Here is a 16671-nt window from a genome sequence, read left to right on the forward strand (position 1 = left end):
GCTGTGTAGTGATGGAAATGCCAGACAGGACAGTTGCTGGATCAAGTAGGTTGTGCTCAACCACTGCCTACTGCTCACTCGTTAGCACACCCTTTCCGCTCGTTTGCATACCCTTTCCGCTCGTTTACACGTTCAATTTGATTGTCATACAGAAGGTCTTGGACTTCACTAGCTACCAATATGGCATCTCGAATCATGTCTCTCCAGCAGTGCGATCCAGGGACGATTTCAGAAATCGCACAAGCTTGTGGAGTTGCCCCAGACGATATCGAAGATGTTTATGCAGGGACTCCGCTTCAGCTGGGCATGATGGCCGATTCGTCCAAGCGAAGTGGAGCATATAATTACAGACTGATCCTGAATCTGAAGGACCGCGTCGACATCGAACGGTTCTTGGACGCCTTTAGTATTGTTGTTTCACGAAACCCAATCCTTCGAACTCGATTCGCAGACTCAGCGGTGGGCATACTACAAGCAACCATCAGAGAACGATACCACACTCTGCGTTATGGAGGAACAATAACAGAATACTTGGAAGAGGATGGCTCGCGGCCGATTGGCATGGGTCAGCCATTGCTACGCAGTGCCCTCGTTGAGCGAACACTGGTTATTACCCTCCACCACGCCATTGGGGACCAGGTTTCAAATCTGGCTTTCCTGACCGATGTGTCCCGTGTCTACCAAGGAAAAGAGCCAGAACTACATGCACCATACAAAGACTTTGTCCACTACTGCTCGAGTATCAGCGATCACGATGCCGAGTCTTTCTGGAAACCTCGATTCCAGAGTATTCCAGCACATTTCCCGACAGCCATACCAAACCATGTTCCGAACCCCACCGAGCATATCTCCCAACATGTTGCTTTGGGTGCGTCTGCGGCCAATGTTTCGATCGCTTTGGTACCCTCATACATCGAGGTTGCTTGGGCTTTGACAGCGAGAGCGTATACAGGAAGTGATAGCGTGGCTTTCGGTTTGGTATTGTCTGGTCGCTCTGCGGCTCTTGGAGGGCTCGAGACTACGCTAGGACCCACACTGGTCACGGTACCGGTGCAAGTAGATCTCCCTTCCCATGCTAGCATCAAAGACGTGCTCCAAGAACGAAGCAAGCAACGACGTCAGCTGCAGAGCCACGTTGCGCTACAATATGGACTCGCTCGTATTCGCAAGATCAGCGCGGAGGCAAAGGCTACGGCTGCATTCCAGACATTGCTCAGCATACGCCCGACAGGAGACGAAGGGACAGGCTTCCAGCAATTCACAGTGGAGAAGAGTGATGTTGTGGGACCGTATGGAATCAGTTTGACGGCTACATTGGCGCCTTCTGGCATTCTGCTCGAGGCGAGCAGTGATCCGCCCGTACTGGAGAAGAAACAACTCCAGCGAGTCCTACATCAGTTCGAGCATAGTCTGAAATGGCTACTGGGACAACCGCTGCACGCCACAATCGACCAATATCCAGCCTTGAATGTGCGTGATCAAGCAGAGGTCATGGCCTGGAATGGCTTTATACCCGAGCCAGTGGAGAGAACATTGCATGATATCTTTGCCGACCAGGTCCGCCTGCAGCCGAAGAGACCTGCAGTCGTTGCTGCAGATGGTAGCCTGTCATATGAAGACTTGGATGCCCTCTCCGAACGACTTGCTCAGCAGCTTGTGCATAAGGGTCTTGCTGTGGAAGAGCCAGTAGCCTTCATATTCGAAAAGTCGCGCTGGACGATCGTGGCCATCTTGGCGATATTGAAGGCAGGGGGAGCATGTGTTCCTATCGATGCCTCCAGCCCACATTCTCGCAAGCTCTTACTCATGTCTTTGGCCGGAGCACGCTTCCTTCTCACATCAGAGCAACACAGTGCGGGTTGCGTCGGACTGTCGCAGCATGCTTTGACGGTCTCGTCGATGGAGCTGGACAAACTCCTCCCAGTCAGCTCTTCCCTCCAGGCCACATCTCGAAGCTCACCGTCAAATTTGGCCTACATCATGTTCACTAGTGGCTCGACCGGAGAGCCCAAGGGCGTTCTCCTTGAGCATCGATCTCTAGCATCTTCGCTCACTCGGCTTTCTTCAAATTTCGGCTGGGGAAGCTGCACTCGAACGCTCCAATTTGCAGCCTATGTCTGGGACGCCAGTCTTTTGGAGATTTTTGGCGCAGTACTGTTTGGAGGCTGCATATGTATGCCTTCACAGGCAGAGAGAGAGTCTGGCCTGGCCAGCTTCATGAACTCTGCTAAAACGACATGGGCTTTACTCACGCCTGCTGTCCTCAGAACGATATCACCAGATGAGGTGCCACATCTTGAGGTGTTAGCTAGCGGTGGTGAAGCCATTGATGTTGACGCAACGGCGCTCTGGAGCCGACGACTATGCTTTTTGAACTGCTATGGCCCAGCAGAAGCCAGCATTATCAGCACACTTGCAACGCTGTCACCAGACTCCCCCTACCCTCAGACCATTGGACGCGCGACTGGCTGTGCAACATGGGTTGTCGATCCTGACAACGCGAACCGCCTTCTGCCCATTGGCGCGACGGGAGAGCTGGTTGTACAGGGCCCAAATGTGGCCCGCGGATACCTCAACAACGATATCAAGACTGCACATTCGTTCATCGAGCCACCGTCATGGGCCATACGTGGACATGGGCCTGGACATAGACAGGGTGTAGCACACTCGGCTGCCTCGCAGAGAATGTATCGCACCGGCGATCTGGTGCGTTATAACCCTGATGGCTCTCTATGCTTCATGGGACGGAGAGACCAGCAGGTGAAGCTTCGTGGTCAACGCTTCGAACTCGGCGAGGTGGAGGCTTCTCTATCCAAATGCCCTGGAGTGCGAGAAGTGTTTGCCGGGATCGTAATCACAGCGACGGGCCACAAGGATCTGGCTGCTGTTGTGACGCTGTCCGAAACCACATGCACGCAATCAGCTTCTCCCGTTTTGCAGGTACTCGATTCGACGCAGCTTGCCAATGTAGACACGCTCAAGCGCCAAGTACAAGCATTTGCTCATATGCAGCTGCCATCGCATATGGTACCGACTTTGTGGTTCGCAGTGTCCGCCCTGCCCACATCAACTTCAGACAAGCTGGATCGAAAGCGTATCAGCTCGTGGCTTCAAGAGCAGAACCTGGAGACAGCCAAGCTCCTCATGAGTCAAGACGCATCTGCATCGACTACGACGACACCTCCGAAGACTCCTGAAGAGACTGCTCTACAAGCAGTGTGGTCGTCTGTTCTAGGCATTCCCAAAGTTGATATTGGCCGCGAAAGTGACTTTATTGCACTTGGAGGAGATTCGATCTCTGCCATGTCGGTGGCAACTCGTCTTCGTAAACAGGAAGGTTTCCAGATTGCTGTAGCAGCACTGCTCGGCAGTGGAAGTCTTGCGCAGGCTGCGGTGACATGCACAGCGCTACACCAACCATCGAATGCCTCTGTCCTGCTCAACAGTGTTACGAGCACCAGTCTGTCTCCTGTACAACGACTGTTCTTTGAGAACGATGGACCAGCGGCACACAACCATTTCAACCACTCCTGGGTCCTGGAGCTACGATCAGATGTCTCTGCTAAAGCACTGGAGACTGCATTGGCAAAGGTCGTGGATCATCATGCTATGCTTCGGGCACGTTTCAAACAAGGGGTAAATGGTGCGTGGCATCAGGAAATCGAGGCATTTTCAAGCGGCGCTTGGCATTTTGCTCATCACCAAGGGGTCATGCCTGATAGTGTTCCAGCTCTCGTTGAGGCACGTCAAGCTACGATGGACATCCACACTGGTCCTGTCTTCTCCGCCGACTTGATCGAGAAGCAAAACGGCAGCCGCCTGCTTTTGCTTGTCGCTCACCACATTGTTGTCGATCTCGTTTCCTGGCGTGTAGTCTGGGAAGATATCGAGACTCTCGTCCATGAGCCTCAAGCATACCTCCCCGACAGTGCCTCTTTCTTGACTTGGACAGAACACCAGGCACAGTCTGTCGATCCGACCGATCTGAGCGACAGCTGGCCGAAAGCCAACCTAGGCTTCTGGAATGTGCAGGACAAGCTCGCCTTGAGTGGCAACCTCATCAAGCACCGCCTCGAGTTTGATCCAGCTACGACCGAGCTCGTCATGGGCTCTTGCAATCTCGCCTACAATACCACTCCGACAGAATTGTTGCTAGCAGCCACCTTCAGATCGTTTCAGAGAATCTTTGCAGGTCATAATCAGCCAGCAGTATACTGTGAAGGCCATGGGCGACCTCTTTCAGAGACGGCACTGGATGTGTCTCGCACAGTAGGCTGGTTCACAACCTTGACGCCTGTGGTACCATCAGCTGCTGGTACCGATCTGACAACTATCGCTATGATCAAAGACAGCTATCGCGATGCTACCGTTAATTCGCTACATTCGTTCACGTCACGCATGGCCAGCACCCAGCCCTTGCATTGGCGAGACATTGAGCTCCTCTTCAACTTTGCTGGTCGACTCCAGCAGATCAACCAAAGTGACAGCTTGTTCAGTCTAGATGCTCGATACTCTGATAAGGTCCTACAAGTAGCGGACAATGTGCCTCAACCTGCGCTCATTAGTGTTTCGGCAGCGGTCCAGGGCGAGTGCTTACAGATATGGGTCGAATACAACGGCGAAATGGCACACCAGGACCGTTTGCGTGGCTTCGTCGACGAGCTGAAGCATGAAGTCGAACGCTTTTCAACCACTCTACCAGGCGGGCAGTCAGAACTTACGCTTCACGATATGCCATTGCTTCATGCAACATACCAAGACCTGCCACGAATTCACAGATCACTGACCGCAATTGGCGTGCCAGCTTCGAATGTCGAGACTATTCTGCCATGTACGCCGATGCAGGAGGGTATGCTACTCGCACAGTTCAAAGGCCACGAGAACGCATACCTCGGTCGTTTCATATTCCGACTGTCGGGGGGCTCAAGCCTCGACGTCTATCGTGTTGCCGATGCCTGGCGGCTGTTGTGTAAGACACACAAGATGCTCCGAACGCTCACGACCAGTGGGCTCTGCTCAGGGGGTGCTTTTCAGCAGCTTGTGCTTAAGAAGACGGAGCCGCGGGTGGTTCATCTCGAGGCCGGAGGAGCCAAAGATATCTGCTCGGTGTTGAAGGCATATGCACGACCCCGACTGCAGCCAGACCGTCCGACACACCAAATGACTCTGGCATCCGGCTCAGGGCATGTCTACGCGATGCTTGATATCAGCCATGTCTTGTCCGACGCCCGGACCATGCAGCTTCTAGCATTGCAACTTCGAGCGGCTTACTTACATCCACTGCAAGTGCCTATCAGCCCTTCATTTGATGAGCATGTTGCCCATATTCAGCAGAATCGAGAGACCTCCCACAAGTACTGGGTCAACCACCTGAGAAATGCACAGCCTACACTCCTACCACATGTGGAGAACGGGGCTGAATCCAATGCTGAGGACGGTGCGAAGGCGATTGATGTCCCTTTCGCGAACGCGCCAGAACTACTAGCCTTCTGCAAAAAGCACAGCCTAACCGTGGCGAATGTCGTTCAAGTCGGCTGGGGACTGGTCTTGCAACAACTGACCGGATCCCACGATGTTCTCTTTGGCTACCTATTCTCAGGACGGGATGCCTCGGAAGAGGCACAGAACACCATCGGTCCTTTTATCAATATGTTGACATGCAGAATCCAAGCTAACTCCGATTTGAGAGTTTTGACTGTTCTGGAGAAGGCCAAAGCAGACTTCTCTGCAGGTCTCGAGAATTCAGCTTGTGTCCTCGGCGAATTGCAGGACGCGCTGGGTGTTGGTTCATCACCATTGTTCGACACGGCAATGTCTGTGCAGCACACTTGGACTGATGAGATCAAAAGTCAGGGCTCGTCAGACCTTGCGATTGAATTGGAGCATGTCGAAGATCCCACCGAGGTACGTTAGAGAGGGCGAATGTGTATGTGCCATACTGAAACAGGCTCATGACTGACTGTGCAATAGTTCCCACTCACGGTGAATGTCATGTATACGAACAATTCTTTTGCTTGCAAATTGTTCTACCAGGCTGGTAAACTTTCCAGAAGTCTGGCAGAAGACCTTGCCACCACGTACGCAGCTACCATCGACTGCATCATCCGAGACGATCAACAGTCTATCGGCACGGTTCATGCCTCTTCAATTCTACCTCCTCCTCGGCCTGTCCGATTGCTATCAGCTCTGCCGGACAGATGGAATAGCGACTCTGTGCGGGCAGTCGACTCGTGTCTGCATGAGCTGTTCAGGACGGTGGCCAAGAATTATCCAACGGCACCCGCAGTATGCTCATGGGATCGCTCCCTGAGCTATGGAGATTTGGACATCCTGTCAGAGAAACTGGCCGCAATGCTGCAACGGATGGGTATTGGTCCAGCATGTATCGTTCCGTTTGTCTGCGAGAAGTCTGCATTGGCTCCTGTGATCATGTTGGGGATTCTCAAGGCAGGCGCAATAATGTTGCCGCTGGACATTACTCATCCAGTGGCTCGACTGACCAGTATTGTACAGGAAGCCAACGCTGCGGTTGTTGTATGTTCGTCCACCTTACAGCATGCAGCCGCTCAGCTTGCTCCGCAGACTTTGGCAATCGACTTCAAGACACTCGAGGATGAAGCCTATAAGACCATCCAGAACAGCACCACTCCCTCCGACGGCTGCTATGTGATCTCCACGTCGGGCTCAACTGGAAAGCCCAAGATGATACTCGTGGAACACCGCAACGTGGCAACGAGCATTACCTCGCACCTACAGCCCCTTGGAGTCAACGCTTGCACAAGAGTTCTCCAGATCGCAACCTTCGCCTTCGACGCATCCGTAGCAGAGGTCTTCTTTCCCTTGCTAGCAGGAGGATGTATTTGTATGCCGAGCGATGCCGAGAGGTCTGACAATATTGCCGCTGCCATTGTGAGGACATCTGCGAACTTTTCCTTCATGACACCGTCCATGGCAAGACTCCTCAAGCCCAGCAAAGTGCCTACACTGCGTACGCTGGCGTTGATGGGCGAAGCGATGACACAGGATGATGCCGAGCTCTGGAAAGACATTCGCCTGATCAACGCTTACGGCCCTGCCGAAGGTGCTATCATCTCCAGTTGCGGAGATGTCGATCATGAAAAGGCTAATGCCTTTGCAAATATCGGTCGACCGCACGGCTGTGCTTTCTTCGTCACGGAGCAAGATGACCACAACGTCCTCGCCCCGATTGGATCTCCTGGTGAGCTCATTATACACGGACCTTCTGTAGCTCGCGAGTATTTGAACGACCCAGAGAAAACTGCAGCTGCTTTCATCTCTGCACCAGAGTGGAGCAAGTTCTTCCTGTCACTCCAAGCAGCGCAGTCGGATCGATTCTACAAGACTGGCGACTTGGTAGCGCAGAATACCGACGGCTCCATATCTTACTTGGGGAGGAAAGGACTGCAAGTGAAGATTCGTGGACAGCGTGTCGACCTTGCCGAGATCGAACATCATCTGACCCTGTTGCTGGGCGGCACAGTCTCCTTGGCAGTCGAGACCGTAGATGCACATGGTGATAAGAGTGACGGGCGACTCGTCGCCTTTCTCGCTGAGACGGCATCCGAAGGCTTGGGTGATGGCAGCAGCAACACATTGGGCTGCATGTTAACGGACCCGGAACCAGGTCAGGCCGCTCTGCTTCGTGAAGGCCTCCAGAAAGTTGTCGCCCCGTACATGGTACCGGATCTGTACGTGAGGTTGCAAACACTTCCCCTGTCTCCGTCTGGCAAGACGGATCGAAAGCGACTTCGAGAGCTAGGCGCTGCATTATCAAAATCAGAGCTCATGGCCTATAGTGCACTCCGCAAGGGGAAAGAGGAGAACCTAGCGAAATGCGATCTGCCCATCGTCGAGCGACATTGGACGGAACACGAGCGCATACTCCAAGGACTTTGGTCCAAAGTCTTGGGTATCCCACATGAGTCGATCGCACGTGAGGACAACTTCCTAGCAATCGGCGGCAACAGCATCAAGGTCATACAACTCGTCGCGGCTGCTCGAGACCAAGAACTGCAGCTCACAGTGGCAGACATTTTCGGCCATCCCGTACTGAGTGAACTCGCGGCCGTCGTACGCACTACTGCCATCAAAGAGAGCACGATCGCGCCTTTCACTCTGCTTTCTGGCTCCCCTGACGTTGAGTCACTCTGCCAACATGTGGCCGCCGTCTGCGGTGTTTCAGCATCACAAGTTGAAGACATGCTTCCTGCTACGGCGATACAAGAGGGCTTGCTTGCGATGGCTTCGAAGAGAAGCGGTGACTATGTCGCTCAAATGGTCCTGCCGCTCGGCACTTCGACTAATCTCGATGCATTCAAGAAAGCGTGGGAAGCTGTGGTTGCATCTGCACCCATCTTGCGAACACGTCTGATCGATATACCCGAACATGGTGTTGTCCAGGTGGTACTCCAAGAAACTGTAGCTTGGACAGAGTATGTTGATCTGGAGACCGAACTTGCCAGCGAGCTACAAGCGGAAATGACACTGGGCTCCTCGCTCAGCAGAGTGGGCATCAATGTGGACTCTGTAAGCGGAACGAAGAATTTCGTGTTGACGCTTCACCACGCAATCTATGATGGCTGGTCCATGTCGCTGTTGCTCGACGCTGTCGAAGATGCGTATCACGATAGGATTCCACGACTGGTGTCGTTCAAGCCCTTCATTCGACACCTCTGCGAGCAGAAGCTGGAAGATGTGGAGAGATTTTGGTCATCACAATTCGCGGGCCTGGAGGCGCCACCGTTCCCTACACTGCCATCTGCGGAATACACGCCCCGTGCAAACGCAACGTTCGAGCACAGTGTCACACACCTCAAAGGATCCTCGTCAGCTGTGACCATGTCCACCATCGTTCGCACCGCCTGGGCACTGCTTCTTGGCTCATATACAGGTACCCCGGATGCAGTATTCGGCGCCATAGTGAGTGGTCGACAAGCTTCCGTGCCAGACATTGAACGTATTGCTGGACCCACGATAGCGACCGTACCAGTGCGTGTCAGGCTCGAAGGCAACCAGACTATCGAGAGCCTACTTCACCGCGTTCAGCAACAATCACTAGACATGAATGAGTTTGAGCAGACAGGCTTGCGTGTAATCAAAGGAATCAACTCAGAAGCACAAATTGCATGTGGCTTCCAGACTCTGCTATTGATACAGCCTCCGGAACCTTCAGATGCAAGCAAATCGACGAAGGATAGCCTATTCCTGCAGGAGAAGACGAGCAGGAACCATGTCGCTTTCGATGCATTCTCCACATACAGCATCATGCTCGTGTGCGAGTTGCAAGCTGACGGACTTCGACTTCGATTCGCATATGACAATCACGTTGTAGAGCACGCACAAGTTTCGAGGATGGGTTCTCAGCTCGATCATCTGTTACACCAGCTCTGTGACATCGACTTGCGGGGAGGCACTCTCGCCAATCTCCAAAAGATCAGCTCCGACGATCTGCATGATATCTGGAGTTGGAATGCCGCGGTGCCCTCAACAGTCGCAGAGAGTGTGCACGACTTGATCTCCAAAACGGCACATATGCAGCCTCAGGCTCTGGCTATACAAGCCTGGGATGGAAACTTGACATATGACGGTCTCGATGAGTGCTCGGATACGCTATCCAGCCATCTTCTGGCGCTTGGCCTTTCTCGGGGCGACGTGGTGACCCTGCTGTTCCCAAAGTCTATGTGGACCGCCGTGGCCGCTTTGGGAGTCTGGAAAGCCGGTGGTGCAGCGCTTTTGCTCGATGTTGCGCTTCCGCAGGACAGACTGGCTACCATCATCGCAGAGGCCAAGCCCAGGCTCATGATCTGTGCAGCCTCACTCGTCACGCTGTCCCAGTCTTTGGCACCAGCGTTGCAGCCTGTACCGCTGGACTGGAGCTCTTTCAAAGTGATGGATGGAATTGAGCAGAGTGTAGAGCTGCCAACTTGGCACCCATCTGACGTGTTGTATATGGTTTTCACGTCCGGGAGTACTGGTGAGTCGAGGCCTGCTTCCTTTTCGAGTCAATCAATTTACTGACAGAGTGACAGGAACACCAAAAGGCGCACTGGTCACGCATAGCAACTTTGCCAGTGCTCTGCGGCATCAAGCGGCCAGCCTTGGCCTCACCCCATCTTCCAGGGTTCTTGACATATCCGCATATTCGTTTGATATGGCGTGGTACACCATGTTGCACACCCTTTATACCGGCGCTTGCCTATGCATTCCCAGCGATCAGGAACGCAAGGATGACCTCTCCGGTGCCACTCTTCGTTACGGTGCAACCTTTGTGAATCTCACGCCCAAGGTCGCAAGTTTGCTTGACGGAGATGCATTGCGGCAGCTGAAAAAGATTGAGATGGCCGGTGAGACTGCAAGTAAAGAGCTCCTGGACAGACTACGGACGCATGACTTGCAAATTAGCAACGCATATGGACCTGCGGAGTGTACTGCGATAGTCGTTTCGTCCAATGAAATGAGAACGCCATCACACATTGGACGCGGCGCCGGTGCGGTCACATGGCTCATGGACCCGCTCAACACAGATCATCTTGTACCCGTGGGTTGCATTGGTGAGCTCTTCATTGAAGGGCCATTGGTGGGCAAAGGCTACCTGGGCCGACCGGAGCAGACCGCAGCGGCTTTCGTCGAGGATCCGGAATGGCTTGCGCAAGGATATAGCACGCATCCAGGCCGGAGTGGCCGTTTGTACCGCACCGGGGACCTCGCTCGCTACGAAGCAGACGGTAGCCTATCGCTGCTAGGTCGCAGAGACGGCCAGGTCAAGATCAGAGGGCAGAGAGTGGAGCTTGCTGAAATCGAACATCATATTCATGCTCTCCTCGAGGCAGCTGGCCACGCGGGCTTGCATGTCGTGGCCGAGGTTGCAAAGCCTCTGAATTGTGATTCAGCCAGACTGGTGGCTCTCCTGGTTCCAACAGGGGCCAAAAACATGACGGAGCAACGCTTGGGCCAAGAAGTCTCGCATATGATCCGTGGTCTGGACGACAAGCTCGCGACACTCGTTCCTCAGTACATGGTCCCGGATGCATACGTCCCGCTAGTGGAGATCCCACATACTGCTACGGGCAAGACGGACAGGAGACGCTTACGCGAGAAGATTGCGTCCATGGAGCTCGAGAGTTTGTCTGGTGCAGCCGAGTACGTTGCGCCGTCCACCGAGCTTGAGGCCAAGTTACAATCAATCTTTAGCGATGTCCTGAACGTACCTGCGACCTCTATATCTGTGGAAGCTCCCTTCCGCAGTCTTGGTGATTCCATCCAGGCAATGCAGCTCGTTGCAAAGTGTCGGCGGGAGCAGATTGGCCTTACCACTGAGCGCTTGCTGCGATTACAGACAATCAGAAACATCTGCAAAGAGCACGAAGCTTCGACTAGCAGCGGCTGTCAACTCGATCAGAGCATTGCCAAAGTCCTCCCTGCAGAACAGCTCCACACCCTTTTCGACTTGTCCCCCATCCAACAGTGGTACTTCGACACCAAACCAGCCAAAATGTGCTTCGATGTTCCTTTACTCCTCGTACTGCAGCGCCGCTTGAGCCCAAAGCTGGTTAGGCGAGCCATGGAACATCTTGTGGCCCGCCACTCCATGCTGCGAGCACGATTTGAGCAAGACGCAGCAACAGGCCGCTGGAAGCAGCTAATTCACTCTGACGTGGAATCCTCGTACAGCTTTGAGTACCACGCTGTGGAGACCGAAGCTGCTCTGGCTTCGACAGTGAAGAGTTGTCGCGCGGGATTGGACATCGAAAAGGGTCCATTGATTGCAGCTCGACTGATCGAAACGGGAGACTCTCAACTCTTGTTTGTAACCACGCACCATTTGGTCATGGATTATATGAGCTGGCGCATCCTGATCGCGGAGCTCGATGATCTGCTCTCCAGAACCACCACGCCAGCAGTGGAGCAGGCCCCTTCGCACTCGTTCCAGCACTGGGTACTGGCACAAGCTGAATACACCCGATCGAGATTGTCTCCTGAGCTTGCACTTCCTGCAAATCACCAGATCCTGCCTGCTCAATTAGACTATTGGGGCTTGAACGAGGCCAAAATCCAAACCATGCGATATGCAACTCGCGTCGTGACGCTCGACACCAAAGCAACCTCTCACATCATGGAGTCGCCATACATCACAAAACAAGCTTTTACGCCTTTCGAGCTCCTCATGTCCGCCCTCTTCTACAGCTTCAGCCATGCCTTTCCCGACCGCCCTCTCCCACCTTGTTTCGCCGAAGGGCACGGCCGCGAACCCTGGTCCGGAAGCCCCTTCGACCTCTCCCAAACCGTCAGCTGGTTCACCACCATCTTCCCCATCCAGCTCCCCCCAACAACAACAACAACAACAACCTCCCCCTCCCGATCTCTCGCAGAAACCATCCGAGCCGGAGCGCACGCAATGCGATCTCTCCCCCACCACGGCTTCGACTACATGTCCACGCGCTATCTCCACCCGCGCGGACCCGAGAACTTCCACTCAAGCCAAGGAACATGGGAATTGAATTTCAATTTTTTGGGAACTTTTTATCAATTCGAAAAGGAAGATTCTCTCTTTCATCTTCAACCACTTCCCTCCGGTTCGGATCCCGAGAGTACGGCGGATTTTGCCCCGACGGCTGTTTTTGATATTGGTGCTGTGGTGATTCGGGGGGAGTTGCAGGTTACGTTTAAGTATGCTTGCGCAGAACATTTTGTGGAACGCTTGGCGGGGGAGTATGAGAGAGTTTTGAGGAGTTTTGGTGCAGGAGGAGTAGCAGGAGGGAGATAAATTGTTGGCGGTTGCTGGTGTGGTGTATAGTCCGCTTGGTTGTGGATGGTTGCTCCTAGGGGTAAGGTAGTCGTATAGCGAAGCGAAGCGCCTCTTCTTGTGTTTATTTGTAAGGAAAACTCCCTCGGCGTACTTTTGGTACCGTGCTCATATATACGCCTACAGCCGAATTTTACGAATTTATGTGCGCGACGCTCATACGGGCATACACAAGTTTATGCCCTTACCAAAAATCATCTCCAGATTTCATTATACTAACGATTAATAGTACGACGTCTGAGGCGCGGTCCCGCCTGTCCCTGTGTAGTCGATTGCAATAGAGCCTTGTCGACAGGCTGTAATCGAGCCAAATCGCAAAAAGTTTGCCGATATATTCTCCAGCGATGCGGCGACGCTTTTGGTGTCAACGATGTCATGTATCAACACCATGCAATGTCCTATGAGTCTCTGAAAGTCGTTGGCCTAGGAACACCGCTCCACGAGGCTGCAAGGGGAGGCAGACTGGAAGCCGCCCTCGTCTTACTGGAATATGGTGCGGACCCTATGGTCCTGGACTCGAACGGGCGTACTGCGCTGGAGGTGGCGACTTTGCATGGAAACGACGCGGTAGCGCAATGCCTGGAGCGCAGGGCGGCTCGACTATGAGAAGCTGCCTATCTCCAACCACGGTCAGACTACATGAGCGTACAATGGTCTACACCAAGGATGCCGTCACTGCCATCACCATTCGTCGAGTCCTTTAGTCCCGACTCGCCTTCCTTCAAATCCTCCCAGTACACACAAGCGAGGAGGCCGCCCCTCATCTCCTCGAACGCTTTCGCAAAAAGCCTCATCGCGTCCTCATCCTCACTTGCCATGGCCTTTACAACCAGGTCGACACGCTTTCGCCACTGCGGGCGTGAGCGCGATGACCTTTCGTACGTCTCCACCCACAGTGGATGCCTGGCTTTGCTGAAATGGTTCTCGATGCTCCTGAAAAGCATGATGATGTGGCAAGTCACAAAGACATAGTTTACGCTGGAGGCTGGATTGTTACCGCAAACGTCGGCGAACAGATCAGGGCGCAGCATGGTGAGCAGATCGCGGCCTTGGGCATCCGCCACCGGTCTCTTCTTCTTTTGCTCTTGGTGCAAGTTGTACGGATCACGGCGTGGAGGCGGCAGCTTGTACTCATTCAGCGCCGGAATCTGGCGCATAACTGCTTCAGTGAATGCAGCATCGTCATCGTCATCAGTGGCCGCGGTGTGCCCCTGTACTTCAAGTATCGACCCTGATGCAATATCTTGCAGCATCGAGGCGTGTTTTGGGTCTCTGCTGGCGCGCTTGACAAGCTCCGTCTCCTTGAGCCGCCGCTCGCCAGTCTCGGGATCGATCACGCGCTCTGTGCTCATTAAACGCATCATGTACCACATCGACTTGAGCCTGACGTCTGCGTCTGGAATCTTTTCCGGCGCCCACCCGGCGTCATAATACATCATAAGGTCCGATTTTCCCGTGAAGAAACGGTTGAGTTTGACATCCAGTATGCCATGGATGTCTGTGGTTGGGTCGCGAGCGAGTGCCTGGATGCGGCGGCGTAGCGAACCACGGTCGGCGTGAACCTGATTCACTCGAGCGGAAAGCGCGCTGTAGAAGTCTTCGGTGGGAATGCCGTCGGGGAAGAACTGCTCTTCGTGAAGAGCCACGATGGCGGCGTACAAGCCAATGGGCCTTTCCAGATAGCGCTGCTCGACAAGCATGTTGTGCAAGTGAATGGCGAGGGTGGGCTCGGGCATGTTTTCCCAAAGCTGCATCACGACTCGTTGGACTAGGACGATGCCTTCGACCAAGCCGGCGGCGCAAAGTACCGGAGAATACTCCCAAAGACCGTTTGAATTGTGCTTTGAAAACGAAGAAGGCGGAAGTGTCTTGAGACCATACATGTATTTGGACTCTCCCAGCCAATTTATGAAGTCCCCCCTAAGCAAATCGAGCAGTTCACAACTGTCAGAGTGCTGGGAGGACTCATATTGGCTGTCGCGGTCTTTCTCCATGAGTTGCTTGAGCACATCAATCGACTGCAGTACTCCGTGGCCTAGCCTCTCGTTTTCGCGGTCGAGAAACAGATCGACATCGCGTCGAGGTCGGAACTTACGAGATGGTCCAGCAAGGATATGACCTCGGAGCGGATTGACAGTCCATCCCCGCGACGCAGCGAAAGAATCGACAATGCATTGGAGCTGGAAAACATGATGTAGCAGGATCTTGCCCTTGATATCGGTGCCCTGTTTCTGCATCGCTAGTGTCGTGATGTCGCCAGCAAACTCGTTCAGTCCGAAAAGCCTACGATGTTGATGCCACGGCCCGGTAGTCGACCAGTCGACGTGCTCATAGATGTGATGCTCACCCTTCATGGTATTCCGCTGAACAACGATGGAAGAGAACACGTTGACCAAGTCGTAGAGCCATGAGATAGTGTATAGACGGCGCCATCTGACACGATCCTCATTGGCGACGCGTTGAAGATCCAGTGTTGGAGTCCAGGTGTCGAGCTGGGCCTGCATGGCCTTGGTCGGCTTGCCACGATTCTTGCGGAAGTCAGAGATGAAATCGACGAGGTCATTATAGGCGTGCACCCAGAACTGCTCCTTGACATCCAGGAAGGTTTCTTTGACCTTATCAGTCTGGTGACCGCACTGCGATACTCGATACAAGCTCAATTCGAATTGCGTTTGAGCTTTTTCTAAATCGCCGCGTGTCATTGTGTTGATGATGGTATCATATGACTCGTGGCCTGGGAACTCCGCGAAGACGGTAATGCAGGTTCGCTTGACCATAGAGACGGCTATGTTAGTCAGTGCGGCAGCGACAGCACTGTTGAGCCCATCGTAGGCTACCTCACGCCACAGATCTTGGGTATAGAGTCTGAGATCCATCCACTCGCCAATGACTGCGTGAACAGCCATCAGGTAGTCAGTGACAAGTCCCTCTCCGTCTTCGATGATACGGTAGCTCTCAATAGGGATATCGGCCATGGCTGCCTCAGTAGGAATTGAAGCCGCTCCCTTCGACTTCGCCTTCTTGCCACGCTTGCCCTTCTTGCCTTTGCCCGGCCTAGGCTGCTTCCGTGCTCTCGTTTGCGTCGTCTGCGCGCCGCCTGCGTCTGAATCGTCTTCGTCTTCGTTTTCACCTTCAACGCCACCAGCACTTCCGAGACTCAATGCCGAGAATTGGTTCTGGAATTCGACATCCTCGCGCGCCTTCCCCTCCATCGCAGAAGCGTCATTTGATTCCCATGAGGCGCCTCCCAGAGCTTCGAAGGCTTCTGTCAGTGCGTCAATGAAGTGCTTGTGAGTTTCGTTGGCTCTCTCGATCTCTGGATCCGGCTTCTGGGTGACGATCTGCTGGAAAGCCGCGTGAGTGGCCGAGCGTGCTTTGATGATTGCTTTGAAAAGCCTGAAGACCGTGGAAGGGATCGGATGAAGATGTTTGGCGATCAGTCTGGCTATGTTGACGATCTCGGCAACTGTCGTACGCCCTGTGGTGTTGAGATGCACGGAGCCATCTTCTGCCTGCTTTCCGGATTTGACGATTCCGTTGCTCGTGTTAATGACCCAGTACAAGAGCAGACTGGTATCTTTCTTGTAGGTGAGGTAGAGGTTGTTCCGGCTCCGCATCTTCCCAGTGGCAGAGACCGAGCGGTCTCGTGAAGTAACGCCCTTGCCACGGCTAAGATGGCCTTATTGAGGCGATGCTACGAAGTAGACTGAGGTGGACTACAAGGGCCAAGGCTGCTACCGTTTGCTACCGTTTGCTGATCTCGTCGTCGTAGCCTTGGTAATTTCCGCCTCTATCACCCCGAAGAGCATAAAAGAGAGTGATGAAGGGGCAAAAGGAAGATGAGTAGA

General features: G+C 53.7%; 2 protein-coding genes across 2 annotated transcripts; one reads left to right on the forward strand and one right to left on the reverse strand.

The window, feature by feature from the left end:
* Nucleotides 1-180: 180 nt before the first annotated feature.
* Nucleotides 181-12784, forward strand: SEPMUDRAFT_134958 (uncharacterized protein; the record flags this gene model as incomplete). The annotated part of the gene is made up of 3 exons (XM_016902670.1): nucleotides 181-5904; nucleotides 5971-9994; nucleotides 10050-12784. The coding sequence occupies 3 exons, from the start codon at nucleotides 181-183 to the stop codon at nucleotides 12782-12784; spliced, it is 12483 nt and encodes a 4160-aa protein (XP_016758775.1).
* A 674-nt stretch (nucleotides 12785-13458) lies between these two features.
* SEPMUDRAFT_69980 (uncharacterized protein) lies at nucleotides 13459-16452 on the reverse strand (the record flags this gene model as incomplete). The annotated part of the gene is made up of 1 exon (XM_016909885.1): nucleotides 13459-16452. The coding sequence occupies exon 1, from the start codon at nucleotides 16438-16440 to the stop codon at nucleotides 13459-13461; it is 2982 nt and encodes a 993-aa protein (XP_016758776.1). The 5' UTR covers nucleotides 16441-16452.
* Nucleotides 16453-16671: the final 219 nt, after the last annotated feature.

The sequence above is a fragment of the Sphaerulina musiva genome, assembly GCF_000320565.1.
Source record: "Sphaerulina musiva SO2202 unplaced genomic scaffold SEPMUscaffold_8, whole genome shotgun sequence".
NCBI classification, from domain to species: Eukaryota; Fungi; Ascomycota; class Dothideomycetes; order Mycosphaerellales; family Mycosphaerellaceae; genus Sphaerulina; species Sphaerulina musiva.